Source organism: Dendrobates tinctorius, unplaced genomic scaffold, assembly GCF_039654945.1.
Source record: "Dendrobates tinctorius isolate UK_male_01 unplaced genomic scaffold, ASM3965494v1 ptg000055l, whole genome shotgun sequence".
In the NCBI taxonomy this organism is placed as follows: Eukaryota; Metazoa; Chordata; class Amphibia; order Anura; family Dendrobatidae; genus Dendrobates; species Dendrobates tinctorius.
In genome coordinates this window covers 1,800,034-1,820,922 of record NW_027361723.1, presented here as the reverse complement: position 1 = coordinate 1,820,922, position 20,889 = coordinate 1,800,034, and the positions used below count along the sequence as shown (strand labels likewise).

General features: G+C 42.0%; 1 protein-coding gene across 3 annotated transcripts; it reads right to left on the bottom strand.

The window, feature by feature from the left end:
- Nucleotides 1–6,492: 6,492 nt before the first annotated feature.
- On the bottom strand, nt 6,493–20,627 carry LOC141091592 (uncharacterized). Of its 3 annotated transcripts, none has more exons than XM_073577257.1 (9): nt 20,510–20,627; nt 14,998–15,098; nt 12,452–12,616; nt 12,243–12,378; nt 10,902–10,981; nt 10,741–10,813; nt 10,538–10,626; nt 9,845–9,920; nt 6,493–8,269 (listed from the first exon to the last, which is right to left on the bottom strand). In XM_073577257.1, exons 1-9 carry the CDS (start codon nt 20,571–20,573, stop codon nt 7,023–7,025), a joined length of 2,031 nt encoding a protein of 676 aa, XP_073433358.1. In that variant the 5' UTR covers nt 20,574–20,627; the 3' UTR covers nt 6,493–7,022. The 3 variants fall into 3 exon arrangements, with proteins under 3 accessions (XP_073433358.1, XP_073433360.1, XP_073433359.1); XM_073577259.1 differs by having other exon boundaries at nt 6,493–8,266; XM_073577258.1 differs by having other exon boundaries at nt 14,998–15,095.
- Between the last annotated feature and the right edge of the window lie 262 nt (nt 20,628–20,889).

Below are 20,889 nucleotides of genomic sequence, written 5' to 3'. Positions count from 1 at the left end.
AAACACCACAACAAACGATGACTTCATTCGAACAGTAGAAGCTAACAGTATCTGCATGTCCAGGGCATGGTGCTCAGGTTCATCCAAAAGATGAAGGGACGGTTCACTATCTCAGTTCTGTCTATTTTTCGTTTTCCTTTTTAAAGTTTGTTATTTTGTTTTGCACCAAATTCTCCCTTTAAATTGTGTTTATTTTTAAGTATTTTCTATAAATTCATGTTTTTTCCCTCTTCTCGCCATTGTGAACTCGGTTTTTGTAATTACAGATGATTATTTATTATTAAAGTCCCAATATGTTCCCCCCCGATGTCCTCCAGTCCACTCTCCCCTGGATTGGGTTTTGATTGATAGTTTTGTATAAATGTTACAGTTGCATTTTAACTGATCATGAGACATTTCCTTCTAATAAGGAACAAAAAAAAAAAAATGCAAGAAAAGACAATTGATTCTGCGAAAAACTCCTTAACGAACTACATTCCTTCCTTTACATGTTCGGCCTTTGGTTCAAGTCTTCATTACAGTTTTACAAAATTTCCTCCCACTTTTCTAGAGTTTCTAAACTCCAGTTTCAAGTTAGCAAATTTCCCAAAATTTTCCCAAAATTTGATTTTTATTATTAGCAAAAAGCGTGGGTAGCGTCTAAGGCAGCAGAATGGTCCTGAGGGTATTATGTTTTACAGCTGCCTGGAAACCGTTCTGGAAGAAGTTTAACAATTCGATAGTTGGAATCTCTCTGGATAATAAATTCCTACTAAGGAAGACTTTTCTCTAGAAGAAGAATTAGAACAAATGTCCTTCGATACCCATCTGGGAGATCGCACACTGGGCTTTCCACTCCCTCGGAGAAGACGCTCTTCTGGCTGACTCACAGAGATGGACATGTGTAGGGAACAAAGCATAAGAAGCCTGTTAGCGAAGCCCACTATATGGGAGCACAAGCAAACACCCACAGGACAAGAATATTCATCTTTTGCTTCAAGGACCAGTGCCACTTTTTGGGCCGTCTGATCTGAGAGACACTTACCCTGGAACTAGAAGTTCCACCAGTCAATACTGCGAAACCTCTCCTAATGCAACTGCTAAAGACGCTAAACATTTCTCAGAGCAAAGATTGGAAGAAGCCGCAGCAGCTCAGCAAGTCACCGGACGTCCCTGGTAGACAAGGCGAAAAGTCACACGGGATGGCCAAGATGAAATCATGACTATGAATATGACCTGGAGGGCCACTCCTAGCTGGGACCAGGCTCCACTAAAGTACACAGAGAAAACCAAACTATGAAGAAAGAAAAAAAACAAAATACCATGGAAAACAATTAGACTACTCACTCAGTACAGACTTTCCCGGATCCTTGCTCTACAGGGAACTTTTCAGATCAGTCCTTGGTCCCCAAACATCAGATACATCAGGGCAGCACGGTGGCTCAGTGGTTAGCGCTGCAGCGCTGGAGTCCTGGGTTCAAATCCCACCAAGGACAACATCTGCAAGGAGTTTGTATGTTCTCCCCGTGTTTGCGTGGGTTTCCTCCGGGCACTCCGGTTTCCTCCCACACTCCAAAGACAGGGAAGATAGGGAATATAGATTGTGAGCCCCATCGGAGACAGTGTTCAAAATATGTGCAAACTGTAAAGTGCTGCGGAATATGTTAGCGCTATATAAAAATAAAGATTATTATTTTATTACTTGTACCTCATAGAAAAACCTTCGACTAATGCTTCTTTTAATGGCCAAGTTCTCCCTGCAAACATTTTCTCTTCCACTGTCCAGGTTTCCTTCTATGTTTTACAGGACTCTCTTAGTCTTCTGCGATCAGGATTGCCATGATGTCATGAAGCACCAGGCACCGACTGGAACCAATGTGTCATGATCCAGCGTGGATCTGACAGATTAAATGAATAAGTGAACTTATTTTCCTTTGGCTGGGTGCCAAAGTCTTTGCCCCAGGTGGCCATTAGAATTATTACACGTGGTGTCGTTCATTCTAAGTTGCCCCGGTGGTGGTGAGCGGTAGTGCACTTTAGTTTCTTTGGTTTAGTGCACGTAATTATAAATCAGGTGTGAGGCTCTATAAAAGAGAGCCAGGTGTGTTCAATCACTGTTGGTGATATTGTGTTCGTCATTTTGGAAGCAAGCCTGGGTGAGGAAGGAGCTGAACATGAGTCCTGCGCAGCCCAGCCAGAGGGGACGAGTGGTAGCTATGTGTTCTGCAAGAAGGGCTGGCATGGTGTGGTGGAGTCACAGTTTATGGTGTTGGCAGGAAGTGCTTGCATGGCTTGGTGGAGTGACGACTATGGAGGGAGTTTCACTCAGCATGCGGGACTTGGTTGCTGAGAGCTGGACTCAAGCATGCTTGACTTTTTGGGCAGGAGCTGAACTCATCTTTGGGACTCTGTTACTGGACTTCTGCAATTGGTGGTGGACTCTGCTCCAAGGCTGCACTATGGTGAAGGATCCAGTTATGGTGATGGATCCGGGTGGAGGAGAAGATGCACACAGGTGGTGGGCTCTGTTGCTAGGAGCGTACGCAACAGAGCAAAGCTAAGTGGTGTTTCCCCTGTATTGTCATTTTCCCTCATGTGTGTTTAGTGCAGTGGTGGGATTAGTTTCCGCACTGACCAATTCCCTAGTGAGGGTTTAGGTCAGGGCGAGCTAGGGTGTTTAGGTTGCTGTGCGTCGCCCGGTGCGGAACCGGCATAGGGAACGTTAGGAGTGCAGGGACACTGGCTCAGGGAAGTTCAGGAGGTCTCCACTTCCCTATTGCAGGGCCCAACATTGTTAATGTTACCCAGGTTCCCCTTTATTATTTAAATTCGCCTTACTGGAGGCGGGGTTTCCAGATTTACGTGTAATACCTAAATTCGCCTGTTGGAGGCGGCGTATCCAGCTGCACGTCTTATTATTTAAATTCGCCCCACTGGAGGCGGTGTATCCAGGGTCACGTGTGTCATATCGGTTCGTCTTGCTGTACCCGCTGCGTCCAGACACACGTGACCGTGACACAATGTAGCCATTGGAGAAACGACTGCCAAACTCATTGCCTGCCATTTAGGCATCCACTTTTGCCTCAGAAAGTGGTAGATTTTTCTGGATTGACTGAATAATCTTTAGACTTTGCTGATGACTTTAGCTAAACCCAAAAAAAAAATTAAACTCAGAGCACGTGTTTGAATAAGTGCAATACATAGGTGTGTATTCACACTGTGGCCATTTAATAAGTAGAACCTAAGATAAAAAAACAAAACGAACAAATTCCCTGTAGTAAATAATTAGTAAAAGCACCTGCAAATAACACAGGGAATGTAGATAGGATTGTTATGATAAAAAAACGTAAAAAGTCATCCCACCGTGACTAGGTGACCCAATCAGGATGGTACCAAACTCCTGTAATTCACCGCATTATGTGTCAGCAGACATAAGAATAGAGAAGGACAGAATAGGAGTAGGGTCCTTACTTTTCGGACACCTGTCCCTGGAAATTTATATAAACAAGATGAACAGCCCCAAAAAAGGGAACTATACACAAAAAGTACAAAAAAACTAAACCAAAACAAAAAAAATTGATTCAGAGAACATGTTGGTATAAGTGCAATGCATAGATTTCCACGGACAGGTGTCGGAACAGTCAGAACCCTGACCCTACTCTGCCCTTATGTCTGCTGACACACAGGGATGTGAACTAAAAGAGTTAGGTACTGTACCAATTGGGGTACACCTTGTGGTGGTGGGATGGCTTTCATCATTTGTTTTTTTAATCAAAACAATGTTAACTAAGTCCCCTATGTTATTTACATGTATTATTACTACTCATTTACTCATTACAGGGTATTTGGCCATTTTGTTGTTTTCTTAGGTTCTTTATTAAACACTAAGCACAGACTTTGCCCCTGCTTAGACCATATGATTGCCTTATTGATCTACCCTCTGGTGCTTTTATTCCAACCAGGCCTCCGTGAAGCCATGTATCTCTTTATTAATGAATACCTGGGCAGGGTGATTATCCTCCAGTCCTTGATTCTAGCTCGAACTGGATATTTCTTTGTCCAGAAAACAATTGGGTCTCAGTCCCCGTGTTGACTACCGGTGGCCAAGTAAAGTCACAGCCAAGTACAAGTACCTGCCACTTTTGATTTCTGGACTCAACAGGGTTAGAGGGGTGGATGTGTTCACCAGATTACATATTAGAGGGGCATACAATTTAATTAAAATTTGTGAAGGTCACTAGTGGAAAACAGCTTTTAATACTTGGTAGAAAATGGTATAACATCGCAAAATACTGGGAAACTCAAAAGGGTGAATCAAATTACTCACTTATAAATGAAAAATTGGAATGTCCTGAAGCTGTTTGCCTGCGCTTGAATATATGTGATGCCTTTTAATTAGATGAAAAAGCTGTTAAAATAAAATAAAAATACAACCAGTGATAAATAAATGAACACTAATGTTTGCCTGAAAGTGAATCCCTTAAGGGTTAAAAACACTGACCTGAACTTGTTCACAATAGTGCAATAGTGCTGTGTGGACGGCATACCATGAAACAGCTGTAGTATGGATATCAGAAAGAAAGGTGCGCAAAATCTTGATATGATTTAAAATGCTGAGCCAAAAAATAGATAATGAATAAAGGAAAATACCACCGAATATTAGTTGACTGGTTAGAGGCTATATGCTAACCTTGCTGGGTTCTATTTTCTAAGTGTCCGCAGTTGAACCAGGAATAGCCTGAATGCTGTGCAGATGCACATGAAGGCAGATCACCTGCACCGTGGATGATTATCAGTACCGGCCTGTGCCCTCTAACGTGGTGCAGGAATATGTGGCACTTACTTGGCTGGCAGGTGATCAGTGGTGCAGGCGTGAGGGTGATAGCCGCTGCTGCTAAACTGTCAAGCAGTGGGAGCCGCCGCTGCCTCGCGTGCTCCAGCCTTGAGCAATGCTGAGGAGATTGGTGCGTGTTGGGGGCTGGGTGTAGCGTGACGTCACACTAGGGGAAGGATGGTGGCTCGCAAGTGGCACAAATGCGACGCATTTCGAGGGAAGGCTTCTCTCTTCATCAGGGATGTGCCTCCCAGTGTGTGAACCATCCTTATATAGCATTCTAAGCTTGTATAGAATGATCACCTGACCCATAGGAGCCTGGTTTTTAATACTTGTGTTTATTCAGTTTTCCAGAAATTCATGAATAATAAATTCCAAGATCCTCGTTATGTTTATGGTGTCAGATTCCAAACAAGTCCAGTGGATTCTGCAGCCACTCAGGGAAAACCACTCATATCAAATGGAGAAGGGCCACTATGAAAACACTTTGCTGCCGATTATGAGACATGGGATGTCCCACCGGAGTCGGCAGTTTGACCTAAAGAAACTCTCTGCTGTACTGAAGTGGCCACATCCTCAGGCCCTTTGATGGATCCAGTGCTTCCTGCGGGTTTTTGTATAGTATTATTGTAGGTTTCCATTTTTTATTTCTGGTGGTCATCATCACAACTCTAACTAAAAAAGAGGTTACTTCAAAATACTAAACTGAAACGGTCTTAAGAATTAAAAAGAACTGTTGCTTCTCTCTTGGGTTGAACAGGGTTGTCCATCTTGGGGCTCGATGCCTCAGAGTGATCCTCTCACAGAAGAGGAGTAAGGGGAAAGACCTGACCTTGTAGTTTCCATTTAAAAACATTTGCTATTACAGAGAAAAATATTGGAGATGGGGAATTGCTGTCAATTAAATAAGCTCTGGAGGAAGGGAGAGATCTTCTGAAGCTCGTCTAGAAAGGATTTATATAGACGACAAGTATTTGCTCTGCCTAGGGTCTACTCACATCAGTCACGTGGGTTGGTCCTACTTTGACTTATATTCATTCTCATCTTGCAGATAAGATCATAAAAGGTGGATGTGTCCTCTCAGTCTTTTGACTAATAATATGACCTCTGATCTTGAGTGGGTCTGCTGTGTTTCTGTCCGACTGTCTCTGTTCCTTGACCACACTTGGGTACTTCAAAAAGTCAACAGCTAGCAGTCTCTGATTTACGCTCTGTCCCCGGTTAACTTCCAGGACTCTAATTGGGTCATCGAGACCTTCTACTTTAGTTCATTTTATTCTGCATTCAATTAGTCTCCTGATTTTTTGCAGCAAACTGGTGAAATCTCAACAAACTAATGTCTTTGAGGTTTACGCTGAGGGCATTTGACCTCCATTCATAACTCAGATGATCCTCTACCCAGGCCGGACTCATTCCTTTTATATTTTTTTGAGGACTGAGCTTTTAACATTTAAAACTGTAATTTGTTTGGTCCTTGTCTGCCCAAATCTCAGTAACTGGTACCAGCTACACCAATCATTCTCCACCATGTGAAGTGACATCGCGTCATTGCTGTCCAGACCAATAAACAGTTTAAGGTGAGTAGATAAAAACCTCAATTTAACAAAAGCCAAACAGAAACCAAAAATTCTCTCATCAGAGCAATGTTACATATCACTGTAAATTAGTTAGGAAACAAATGGTAGTTTACAGCTTTTTATTGCCCATATAGTATTGGATACATTACAACAAGAAAATGGTTTCTCTTAAATGCGCATTACATAGTTAATATGGCTAAAAAAGACATATGACCATTACGTTCAAAAGAGGGATGGGAAAGAGTACAAGGAATGGGCTATAGACACGTCCAGAATGCATGCTCTACGCTGTTCAAGAGCAAGTTTTTTCCCTCCAGATCCCAAGTGTCAACTGACTGGATTCAGATTAAGAATTTGACACATGTAAATAATTATGTCATTTTCTTCTAAAAAGGCATCTAAGCCTTTTTTAAAACCATCACCTGTTTCTGTTGTGACTGTCTCCTGAGGTCGGCTGTTCCGCAAAATAATAGTTCTTATAGTAACCACATCTGAACTCCTAAGGAGTTAAAACCTTTTTTCCTCCTGGTGGTTGGACTGCCCAGTTTCTTTTGATGGGGCTTTACATGAAATAAGCAAATCATGTCCCCGCCTATACTTTATTCTCTGACGACTTTCCTAGTTTGATTTCTCTATAAAACATTTTCCACAAAGTGGACATCAAAACACCTTCTTTGACTCTCATGTTTAACTTGACTTGATTTCACTGTAAAACATTTCCCACATAGTGAACATGAATACGGTTTCTCCCCTGTGTGACTTCTTTCATGTTTTACAACATCTGATTTATTTGTAAAACACTTTCCACATAGTGAACAGGAGTACGGCTTCTCTCCTGTGTGAATTCTCCCATGTTTATTAAGATCCGATTTATTTGAAAAGCGTTTCCCACATACTGAACAAGAGTATGGCTTTTCTCCTGTGTGAATTCGCTCGTGTATAACTAGATTTGATTTACATGTAAAGGATTTACCACATTCTAAACATGGAAAAAGATTCTCTCCTGTGTGAATTCTCTCATGTGTAACAAGACTTGATTTATCTGTAAAAGATTTCTCACACAGTGAACAAGAGTATGGCTTTTTTCCTGTATGAGTTCTCTGATGGTTAAAAAGATTTGATTTTTTTGCAAAACATTTCCCACATTCGGAACATGTATATGGCTTCTCACCAGTATGACTTCTCTGATGTCTAAAAAGATGTGACTTGGCTATAAAACATTTCCCACATTCAGAACATGAAAATGGCTTCTCTCCTGTGTGAATTTTCTGATGTTTAACAAGATTTGATTTTCTTGTAAAAGAACTATCACATTCAGAACATGAAAATTGCTTCTCTCTTGTTTGATTTTTCTCATGTCTTGAAAGATAAGATTTATCTGATAAACAATTTCCATAGTCAGAAAGTAAAACTGGCTCTTCTTCTTTGTCATGTTCAACAAGAACTGTTTTCCAGTCAAAACATCTTCCACATTGAAAACAAGAATATGGTTTCTTACCTGTGTACGTGCTCTTGAATTTATCAAGTCCTGATTTCTGGCTAAAACAGTGCCCACATTCTGAACAGGAGTATGGCTTCTCCCTTGTGTGAATTCTTCTGGGTGTACAAAGGTCTGAACTTTTTGTAAACGTTTTTCCACTTTCAACACACTGAGCACTTTCACTTGCTTTCTCACCCGTAATAACAATTTGTGATTGATCAAGAGAAGATTCTCCAAGATTTGAAAGATTATATGACAGATCTGTGTTGTGAAATCTTGATTGTGCATTAAGGGTTATGAGGTTTTCACCTGATGAATAATGCTCAATGTCTTCATCTTCTACTTTACAGTTTAGCAATAACATGAAGCATTCTTCAATATTCTTACTTGGGTTTTCTGCTAGGATGAAAAAAATTGATTTTTAGAATGTGGTTTTAGAACAAAGTAAACAAATGTATAACATTTCCATTAGTCTGGAAACACACATGCAGTTTTTTGAGCCAAAGCAAGAAGTTCGATAGAAAAACAAACAAACAATCTTCTCATTCCCGGAAAAGAGTAATCCCTAATGCACGGATGGGTCCTTGTAGTACGGCTAGTGTTCAGAGTAGAAAAAGTGAAAAAAATCCTGCAACAGGGTCCTAAAAATCCAGATTTATTAAAGATCCTTTAAATCCAAGAATCAGAAATTTAAAAACATGCTTTGGACATAAGTCCTTACTCATTGCATGAATATCTGAAATGCGTCGTCAATTTCTAATTCTTGGATTTTAATTGATCTTTAATTGAACAAGAAGTTGACCTGGTAGGAAGGACACAGTCCTTCACTTACATTTCCCACGCCTTGTAAATCCACTTCTGGCTTTGGCTTAAAAATTCTCCAAAAGCAACTCCATAAATGTATGATTGGCAGGTGAGCGGCAGCCTGTTTACACAGGAAAATGATCGTGAAATGAGGAATAATCCCAATTATCGTGTAGTGAAAATGAACCTTTAGTGTGGATGTCATTTGACCCTCAGAGGTCAAAGGGAGAAGACCCCATTTGTGGTGCTGTTGTGACTGGGCTGACGTGGAAATATATGTACAGTATTTCATCCTTCATTAAAAAAATTAAATCTATTTGGTCTATTAATATTGTATCACTATAACTGTCCCGAGCCATAGAACAAGGATACCACGGACTGTTCACCACACAGTGAACGCCGTAACAGCAAAACCCAATGACGGAATTGCATTATTCCACCATTTGAATTGTTTTTTGCTTTTATTTTTTTCAGAATAAATGTTGTCATTCAAAACTACAACTCATCCAACAAAAATTCCCACGTGGATGAAAAAATAAAAAAGTTATAGCCCTTGAAAAAAGTGAAAGCGAAAACATGAAAAAATGATTGTATTTTAGTGTTGCCTCAAATCCCGCACTGCGGAAATGTGAAGAACTTCATTCCTGGAGGCGACAAGTGACCGTGATACAGTGATCGTATTATTCGGGAGGTTCTGGCTGCAGGAATACGAATGATGTGTCTGGTTTATACTGACTGGTTCTTTATTAATATTCTTCATTTCAGATTTTTTTTTTTTATAGTTTTCTCTTTGTAATTTTTTGTTCCGTTATTTGCACATTTTGGGGGGGCACGAAAAGTAATTTACAATGTACGCAGTGTGCAAATGAAGGATTTTACACCAGGACAGAAAACAAATCCGGCAGTCTGTACCACTCTAGTCTATGTTATTGGCAGGCGAATGGAGCGGAGGACGTGACTGGTCCGATAAGGTCAGTGCTCATCTGAACACGGCCTTAGTGTGCCCCAATAAACTGATGCCAAGCCAAAGGCATCTCAGGATTCGTAGAGCGTTTTCCGTCTGCGGCGTCGTTACTAACATCACAGAGCATCACTGATGGAAATGTTACTTTCATGCAACATTTAGGTAGAAGCTCGCCGTAAGAAACCGCTGAGATCATTATCACATACCTGTGGTGACATCTTCAGGAATGTCCTCCTTCACCTTACTCGGTGGACCCCCTCTCGTCGTTCTCGGATCATCACCCTGATACCATATGTGACAACTCAGTACAATACAAAAGTCAGGTGGGAAAATCTCATCACTCAACTTTGATGTAATAAAACTGGTCATGAAATGGATTTTTCATAGATGTGTATAGGAAGAGTTCTCCAAATGTATTTGAGGTGGTTTTTGAAAAAGGATTTTGGAGAGGATCTGCTAAAAAAAAAACACCTTAGAATATTGGTTGTTAACCTAAGCGTATAATCATTGAGAAGCTAAGTCCAAAACTAAAGAAGCTCTACAGTTTTTTTATTTTTAAATTCCCAGTCACTCGTTCTACTTTACACTCCTCACCATTGAACTGTCTCTTTATATCTGAAAATGTATCGTATTCTTCTCTTCAGCTGAGCTATGGAATCACATGGAGAACCCTGAGAACTCTATGGCTTTACATTCGCTAAAGAGTATCCCTATCTCTGTTAATAGAATTTCCTAATGATGTAACTGTATGGACTGTACCAATGAAGTTCTCAGCAAGATGAAGAGAAAAGCTGACATCAAATATGATGATGACTGCACAATACCGGTTACAAAATTATAGACCACAGTTGAGCCTCCTAACTGTATACTTATAATCCATTATCTATGCCAACGTCTACCTGATGATTCTCTGGGACATTGCGACTTCCCTCCAGGCAGTCCGGGGAATACAGAGGACGGGGACATGTCTCTGTTGGGATTCTTACATCTGTAGATGACACAGAACAGATCGTTTTCATGGGATGATCCAGTGATGAGGGTTGTATCTAGACCCTCAAAACAGGTTTTCATTTTACAATCAGTGATGGTCTCCCCTCCTTACATGGCTGATCGTCCTCTATCTCTTCTTTTAATTCATTTATAACATCAACCTTAATATCCATCACATCTTCACCCTAAACAGAGAAGGTAAGAATGCAACATGAACTTCGGTTCCATCTCTTTATGGTCGTATTTTGGAGATGAGACTTTAGCGTCTTCTACCTCATGATTCTCGTCTGGACGGTCCTGGAAATACAGAGGATGGGGACATCTCTCTGGTGGTTTTCTCCTCCTGGATCCATCTGTAGGAGACACAAACACTCAATGGTGGACTCCATGACTGGCTGGAGGAGATGTCTCTGTCACAATTAGGGTTTTAATACCAATGCTGAACTCCTCACTAACTTTTTTTCTAAAAACTACACTTGTACAATGAAACCAATGTTTAATTAACAGACAGAACAGCTAAACCCTCTACTAGAAATATCAAAGGAGCAGTCAGAACCACATTGTGTGTTTGGGAAAGTTGAATCAGCTGATAAGTTCCCTTTACGTACTTAACACTGCAGCTAGTGCCTCCCTGTGCACAGAGTTGGGCAACAAGACTATTATTATTAGTTTGTATGTGATGACTCAGCATTCATTCTTAATTATGCCAGACGTATTATTCAGTAGGTCAAGAGACACAAGCCATTTTTTTATATGATCCTATACGCTTACTCTTGTATGTTGACTTGTATGTTGATTTGTTGAAGGTCTGCTGATTACCTATTGTATCAGCCCCTACACTTTATTCTTCTAAATAATCTTGGAGGACAAAGACGCAGGTTAATTGAACCAAGGATGTTTGTTAATATGTTGAATGCCTGCTGATTTTCATTATACAAGCACTGCAGTTTATTATTCTACAACCCTTGAAGGACAAAATATACAGGTTGATTGAACACTTGAACAATGAGAGATTATCTCCTTCCACCTTAACCTAATCCTGTGCCCTGAATAAGAGTTGTGGACTATAAAAGGGGATGTACCTCTGTTTACATAAACTCTACATGAGAACAGCCAAAGAACCAACTGGAGGAATACAGATCTGTTTCATTAACCACCACTGAACCCTCAAAACCATTTGAAGAATCCAGGTTGAGACAATCAGGTCAACTGGCCACATTTCTCAATGTACTCTATCAGCTTCCTAAGCTTGCCGCTACCTCCTCTCTGTGCGTGCCCACCAAAAGTGGGGTGTCACTGGTTGGAGTAGTTGGCCCTGAAGTCGCTGATTTTCTAATCCTTTGCGAGCCAGTGGAAGGGTGAGACTCTGTAATTTGCTCCATCTTATGTATTTTCTGTGACTGCACTATATGTAATTGTCTATTGGTGATCCAATAAAGTATCACCATATTGTGTTAACCTCACCCTGTGTTGTCTGGGTAGTATTCTGCCCATAAGGAAGGAGAACAGGGGTTCTGTGGGATGAGCCTTGGTCCATGTGATGTCCTGCCTAAACACAGCAAGGCCAGCAGACAAGAACACCCACTGACCCTCGTGCCTCCACAATGTACTTACAAGTCTGCTCCCCTGGTGATGTGCGGGGCTGTTCGTCCTCCATCATGACGTCCTCGTACAGATCCTTGTGTCCTTCTAGATACTCCCACTCCTCCATGGAGAAATAGATGGTGACGTCCTGACACCTTACAGGAACCTGACACAGACAATGATACCGTCATTACCCAGAATCCTCCTGTCCTGGCCCTGTATAATGTCCCAGCAGTCACCTCTCCGGTCAGCAGCTCAATCATCTTGTTGGCAAGTTCTAGGATCTTCTTCTTCTTATGTATTGGGGAGTGTGGGGGAGGATCTGTGATGAGGCTCCGCCCTCCTGACTCATGGCTGCCTGGAGTCACATAGTCACTTGTTGTCTTCTTCACTATTGTGTAATCCTGTGTGTGGAGAGACGCTGATAAATTGAACAATACGTAGAACTTTCTAGAGGATTATATTGTTCCCTTCCACCCAAACTTCTTCTCATTAATCTACAAACTAGGCATAGAAATATCTCTGCTAACCTTCCCGACATGGTGGACAGATTCCATCACCACATGGTGAAATGATCCAGACCCTCCTAGTGATTATATACTCATTCTACCATCACATCTTCGGTGACTAAACAACGTACCCAAGAAACAACTCAACAAGGAATTTGCATCTTACATCAAATTCACAAATGCCCTTCGATTAAAAAAAAAAAAAAAGATGGTAGAGATGGTTAATCTGTAATAACCCGTTAAATTTGTAAAAAGTGAACAATGCTTGTAGAGTAAAGAATCCTTTACTTCACGTCTCCTTGTTATAGTTACAGTCTAATACCAATGTGGGTAAGTCCTTGGCTCAACGTAACAGTCCACCAACCCTCTTGGTTCGTGGTCGGCCCTCTCCTCCTGGTTACAAGGAGCCACCTTGTCATTCTCATTACCCTGCCTAATTACCATTGGGGAACTTTTACCAAGAGATCTTTTAACTGATAAAGGACATTTTGGTAAAATTTTCCCAGCTGATGACTGATCGACACGTTTTCCGCTGTTTGTTTCACTGTGGGAGCCGATGATACAGGACATTGATTGTTCCTATTTGCTCTTTTGCATTTCACCTTACTGATATTTACACAGGTGGTCAAAATTGTTGGCACCCCTCACTTAATGACAGGAAAATCCACAATGGTGACAGAAATAACTTGAATCTGACAAAAGTAATAATAAATCAAACATCTATGAAAATGAACAAATGGAAGTCAGACATTGCTTTTCAGCCATGCTTCCACAGAAATTTTAAAAAAATAAAACTCATGAAAATAGACCTGGACAAAAAAGATGGCACCCCCGAAAATAATGTGACAACAGGGACATGTTACATTGCGGTGTGTCCACAAATTAGCATCAAAGATGTCTATAATCCTGGAGTCAGTGAGCGGCCCGTATAGAGGCTACAGATACTCACTGTGCTGTGTGGTGACATGGTGTGTATCACACTCAACATGGACCAGAGGAAGCGAAGGAAAGAGTTGTCTCAGGAGCTTAGAAAGAAAATTATAGACAAATATGTTACAGGTAAAAGTTATAAGACCATCTCCAAGCAGCTCGATGTTCCTGTGACTACAGCTGCACATATTATTCAGAAATGTAAGCTCCATGGGACTGTAGCCAACCTCCCTGGATGTGGCCGCAGGAGGGAAACTGATGACATCAAAGAGATGGATAATACGAATGGTAACAAAAGAGCCCAGAAAAACCTCTAAACAGATTAAAGGTGAACTTCAAGCTCAAGGAACATCAGTGTCAGATCGCACCATCCGTTGGTGTATGAGCCAAAGTGGACTTCATGGGAGACAACCAAGGAGGACACCATTGTTGAAAAAAAAATCATAAAAATGCCAGAATGGAATTTGCCAAACTACATGTTGACAAGCCACAAAGCTTCTGGGAGAATGTCCTATGGACAGATGATACAAAAATGGAACGTTTTGGCAAGTCACATCAGCTCTATGTTCACAGACGGAAAAATGAAGCATATCAAGAAAAGAACACTGTCCCTACTGTGAAACATGGAGGAAGCTCTATTATGTTCAGGGGCTGCTTTGCTGCATCTGGCACAGGGTGTCTAGAATCTGTGCAGGATACAATGAAATCTCAAGACTGTCAAGGGATTCTAGAGAGAAATGCGCTGCCCAGTGTCAGAAAGCTTGGTCTCAGTTGCAGGTCATGGGTCTTGCAACAGGATAATGACCCAAAACACACAGCTAAAAACACCCAAGAATGGCTAAGAGGAAAACACTGGACTATTATGAAGTGGCCTTCTGTGAGGCCTGACCTAAATCCTATTGAGCATCTTTGGAAAGAGCTGAAACATGGTGTCTGGGAAAGGCAACCTTCACACACGAGACAACTGGAGCAGTTTGCTCTGGAGGAGTGGCCAAAATACCTGTCGAGAGGCGCAGAAGTCTCACTGACAGGTACAGGAATCGTTTGATTGCAGTGATTGCCTCAAAAGGTTGTGCAACAAAATATTAAGTTAGGGAACCATCATTTCTGTCCAGGCCGATTACATGAGGTTTATTTTTTAATTCTGTGGCAGCATGGTGGAAAAGCAATGTCTGACTTTCATTTGATCATTTTCATAGATTTTTTATTTATTATTACTTTTGTCAGAATCAAGTTATTTCTGTCACCATTGTGGGTTTTTCTGTCATTAAACGAGGGGCACCAACAATTTTGACCACGTGTGTAACTTGATAAATGATCCAATAATGGTACGGACAGAAGTTTACCTCTCCGGTCACCAGGTAGAGGATTTCCAAGGTGAAGCTTAATATTTTACAGGTGATCTTAGTCTGGTCCTTGTCCATCCTCGGTCGCTCTCTCAGGACTGCTTTGGTTGGAAAAATGAGAAAACTTCAGTAAGAAAAGAGATCCAGTCCTGTGGACATCTTCATAAAAAAAGGAGAAACACACAATTTGTGTAATACAGACGTAACTTCTTGAGCGCGGATATCAACAGGTTCTCAGAGCAGAGTGGTTGAAGTTTTTCTCTACATACACAACGGCTTCTCATACCCCAATCTCGGCCCGATAAAACAAAGAAGCTAATACTCTGGTCCCGTGCCAGCGCCATTCCAACAGTGTGGGGGGTCTCGTTGTTATGGCACGTGACTCCGGCACCCAATCAGCACTGGCGTCACTGGCCCCGCCATCAGACAAATGGAACATCAAGATGAAGTCCGGGCTGCAGCTGATCTCTCACTTCTTGATGTTGAAGTTGTCTGAAGGAAGAGACAGTGACGCCAGCTCTGATTGGGGACCGGCACGGGGGATGAGTACAGACTTTTTTATTTTATCAGCACCAAACATTTAGATCAAGAAGGGGTTGTCCTAGTAGCAAACAACCCCTTTAAGGCCAAGTGTGACCTGAAAGGAGCCTACACTATGTGTCTGCACATTCTGTTACGACCAATCAACATTCCAGCATCTAGGTGAACTTTTTATGGTCTGTTGTTGAGTAAATCATCATGGATGTAAAGACTTGGAATTCATAAGTATAAGTCTCAAGGTAATATAAAGGTAATATCAAAGTGGATGATTTTGCAAACTCCCCTCTCCCGCTCTCTGACCACAATCTTCTTTCATTCTCTATAAAGAACTGCCAGGCTGCTCAGGTCACCCCCACTGTCCAGACTTATAGAAACATACAGGCCATTAACACCCAGAAACTTATGAAGAACTTGCAGTCTTCATTGGCCCCTATCTCCTCCCTCTCATGTCCTGATTCTGCATTGAAGCATTACAATGAAACTCTTCAAAGTGCCCTGGATGAATTTGCACCTCCTATACATAGAACACCACAACGCAGACGGCGACAACCCTGGCACACCCTGCAAACACGTTTCCTGCAGCGGTGCTCCAGGTGCGCCGAACGTCTGTGGAGAAAATCCAATCTACACGAAGATTTCATCCATTATAAGTTTATGCTTAGAACATACAACACTGCCCTTCACCTCTCCAAACAAACCTATTTCAACACCCTCATCACCTCACTGTCCAATAACCCGAAACGTCTCTTTGACGCGTTTCATTCTCTACTCAACCCAAGAGTACAGGCCCCAACCACGGAGCTCCGAGCTGACGATCTGGCCAATTATTTCAAAGAAAAAATTGACCAGATCCGACAGGAAATTATCTCCCAATCACCTCATACCATGCACTATCCTCCCTCCCCCACTGCATCTATCTCATGCTCTGATTTTGAACCAGTCACAGAAGAAGACGTAAGCAGGCTCCTTGCATCTTCTCGCTGAACCACTTGCACCAGTGACCCATTTCCGACACATCTCCTCCAGTCCCTTTCCCCTGCTGTCACCCCTCACATAACTTAAATATTTAACCTCTCTCTCTCTTCTGGTATCTTTCCCTCCTCATTTAAGCATGCCATCATACATCCACTACTTAAAAAAAACATCCCTCGACCAAAACTGTGCCGCTAACTATAGACCTGTCTCTAATCTTCCCTTCATCTCTAAACTCCTGGAACGCCTGGTCCACTCCCATCTTATCCGCTATCTCTTTGGTAACTCTCTTCTCGACCCTCTCCAATCCGGTTTCCGCTCTTTACACTCTGCTGAAACTGCCCTCACTAAAGTCTCTAATGATCTGCTAACAGCTAAATCAAATGGTCACTACTCCATGCTAATTCTCTTGGATCTCTCTGCAGCATTCGACACTGTGGATCATCAGCTCCTCCTCACTATGCTCCGTTCCATTGGCCTCAAGCACACCGTTCTCTCCTGGTTCTCCTCCTATCTCTCTGACTGCTCCTTTACTGTTTCTTTTGCCGGTTCCTCCTCCTCTCACCTTCCCCTTACTGTTGGGGTTCCTCAAGGATCGGTTCTAGGCCCCCTCCTCTTCTCCTTGTACACTGCCCCTATTGGTCAAACAATCAGTAGATTTGGTTTCCAGTACCATCTCTATGCTGATGACACCCAATTATACGCTTCTTCTCCTGACATCACGCCAGCCTTTCTAGAAAACACCGGCGATTGTCTAAATGCTGTGTCTAATATCATGTCCTCACTATATCTGAAACTGAACCTGTCAGAGACTGAACTCCTTGTGTTTCCTCCCTCTACTAATGTACCTATACCCGACATTGCCATTTCTGTGTGTGGTTCCACTATTACTCCCCTGCAACATGCCCGCTGTCTTGGGGTCATACTTGATTCTGAGCTTTCCTTTGCCCCCCACATTCGATCACTGGCTCGCTCTTGTCATCTGCACCTCAAAAACATCTCTAGAATTCGACCTTTTCTTACTTTTGACTCTGCAAAAACTCTTACTGTTTCTCTTATTCATTCTCGTCTGGACTATTGTAACTCTCTACTAATCGGTCTCCCTCTTACCAAACTCTCCCCTCTCCAATCTGTCTTGAATGCTGCAGCCAGGATCATATTCCTCACCAATCGTTACACCGATGCCTCTACCTTGTGCCAGTCATTACACTGGCTACCCATCCACTCCAGAATCCAGTACAAACTTATTGCCCTCACCCACAAAGCCCTCCATGGCTCAGCACCACCCTACATCTCCTCCCTCGTTTCAGTATACCACCCTACCCGCGCCCTCCGTTCTGCTGATGACCTGAGGTTAGCATCCTCAATAGTCAGAACCTCCCACTCCCTTCTCCAAGACTTTACACGTGCCGTGCCAATTCTTTGGAATGCACTTCCCAGGTCAATACGATTAGTCCCCAATCCCCACAATTTTAAGCGTGACCTGAAAACGCATTTATTCAGACTGGCCTATCGCCTCAGCACATTAACCTAATCTATCCCTGTGTGGCACAGCCAAAAGTTTTACCATAACCAGGTTCCCTGCATCATGTTCCCACATGCTTTATGCATCCATCAGCCCTCTGCGTCTGTACTGTTACACACTTAACATTATGGCTGGTCCATACAATCAGGGCAACTGTTGCCACCCAGCTTTCGTGTCTCCCTCTTTCCTCATAGACTGTAATCTTGCGAGCAGGTCCCTCATTCCTCTTGGTATCTGTTATGATCTATGTGATGTCTATTGTCTGTACAAATCCCCTCTGAAATGTAAAGTGCTGCGGAATATGTCGGCGCTATAGAAATAAAATGTATTATTATTATTTGCATTTACCAGAAATTTATGGCATAAAAATGGCAATAATGGGCGATCAAAAGATCGTCTCTGCACCAAAATGGTATCAATAAAAATGTTACCTCAGTGCGCAAAATATAAGCCTCACCAACCCGAGAGCACAAAAAATGGAGATGCTATGGGTATCGGAAAATGGTGCCATTTTTTCTTTTTTTTAGGATTTGTTTTTCACCACTTAGATAAAAAAGAACCTAGACATGTGTGGTGTCTGTGAACTCCTAATGACCTGGAGAATCATAGTGGCAGGTCAGTTTTAGCATTTAGTGAACATGGTAAAAAAAAAAAACCTTTGAATTTGTTTTCCCGTTTTCCAGTACATGATATGTTAAAACCAATGGTGTCATTTAAAAGCACAACTTGTCCCGCAAAAGACAAACCCTCACACGGTCATTTTGACAGAAAAATAAAAAAAGTTATGGCTCTGGGAAGAAGGGTAGAAAAAAAATGAAGAAGCAAAAACAGAAAATGGCCCAGGGGTTAAGGGGTTAATAGCCTCCATGGCTGTTAATCCCTTCCCAGGATATAAACATCTGCCCACAACTATCAGCTTTCCCTCTGCTGGTTAATAAAATTTTAGGGGCGCCCACGCCATTTTTTCTGAAATGTATTTATTAATTAAACCCATGTACAGTGAGCTGCGCACGCGCTGTACTAATTATATAAGTGACTGACATCTTTATATCTATTCTATGTATATATCTTTTCTAATCTATTCTGTCGGGTCATGCTGTGATTTTACTGTGCACGCAGATGAAATGTCGGGTTTTCAAGGACATCGGTGCGTAAAAATTGGATGGCACTTGCATGGTCCAAGTGCCGTGTGATTTTTTTTTTCTCGCAGCCATTGACTTGTGTTGGTGATTGCGATCTGAAATGCACATCCACTCCCAGCATGCTGCGAGTTTTTATCAGTCCAATCTCAATCCGATCTGAGCCGATAAAAAAAAATCACAGATGAGCACTGAATCACTGAATAACATTGGTCTGAATGTAATCTGATTATTTTATTGGATTGCATTCGTCCGATTACATCGCAAGTGCGATCGAGCCCTAACAGCCGCGGGTGGAATTGCGATCCACCTGCAGCTGTTAACCAGTTAAATGCTGCTGTCATTCTCTGACAGTGGCACTTAACACGTGCCAGGCAGAAGTGTGTCACAAGCTCCGCTCATCGGTGACCCTTGACCGGGGGGCCCTGATGGACAGCCTGAGGTCTACTTAAGACCCCCGTGCTTGTCATTGTGAATCTCCTATGAACGGCGCATAAGAGCTCGTCATTTTTGCTATGCATATATGCTATACAGTGCTGGAGCCCTACTATTTGTCTCACAGGTGATCAGGCGATAATGAAGCCAGTATATTAAAAAAAACAAAAACATAAAAGTATAAATCACCCCCCTTTTCCCCGATCCAAAATAAAACAAGAAACAAAGAAAAACCATACATATTTGTCACCACCACGCTCAGAATCGCCCAATCAATAAAGTAAATTACTCTGATTGGTAAGCGGCGTAACGAGAAAAAAAAATTAAACCGCTAAAATTATATTTTTTTTGGACGCCACGACTTTTCAATAAAATTCAATAATGGGCGATGAAAGCAGCTTATCTATCCCAGAATGGTGTCAATAAAAACGTCAGCTCAGCATGCAAAAAACAAGCCCTCACCCAATACTGAAAAATGGAGACACTGCGGGGTTTTTTCATCACTTAAAAATAAAAAAAGAATCTAGATATGGAACAGCGCGAAAGGGCCGTACTCCGTCAGGCTTTTTCGGCCACCCGCCATTCTAGTATGGACCGGGGGAGCGCTCCATTTCTTTTCCTCTCGTCTGTGAACCTAGACATGTTTGGTGTCTGTGAGCTCGTAATGACCTGGAGAATCATAATGGCAGGTCAGCTTTAGCATCTAGTGAATATGGTACATAAAAAATATTACAAAAACAAATGTGAAATAGCACTATTTTTGCAATTTCACCGCACTTGGAATTTTTTTCCTGTTTTCCAGTACAGTATGTGGTAAAACCAATGGTGTCATTCCAAAGTACAACTCGTCCCGCACAAAACAAGCCCTCACAGTAAATAAACCCCTCCGGTGTCACCTCACCTAAGAGCCGGTGTGGGAGTATATCTGCTGCAGGCTGATAACAGAGCACAAGGCGTCTCCACATCCAGCAGCGGACACCACCACAACCTTCCGTCCGTGGATCTGGGCGATCGCTGCTATGGTGTAGGACCTGTGATGATGTCACAGTCATGTGACCAGTACATGAAGGGGTGGGGCTTAGTTATGGGAGAAGGCTGAGGATACTGTGTGATTTCCATGGAGAAGTGGGACTATCCCGAACAGAGTTACCGTGTTGTGGTGGGATGGCTTTCATGCTATTTTTGATCAAAAACTGTATTACTAAAAACTCTGTATTATTTAGATGCACTTTTGCTTTTACTTATTTAGTTACAGCAGGGTTTTTGCTCATTTTGTCTTTT

Coding starts and splice junctions, on each gene's coding strand:
- LOC141091592 (XM_073577257.1), bottom strand. CDS start 20,573: ATGTGGAGACGCCTTGTGCTCTGTTATCAGCCTGCAGCAGATATACTC. Junction 10,982..12,242: donor ATCACCAGGGGAGCAGACTT/GTAAGTACATTG, acceptor TGTCTCCTACAG/ATGGATCCAGGAGGAGAAAA. Junction 10,627..10,740: donor GATAGAGGACGATCAGCCAT/GTAAGGAGGGGA, acceptor TGTCATCTACAG/ATGTAAGAATCCCAACAGAG.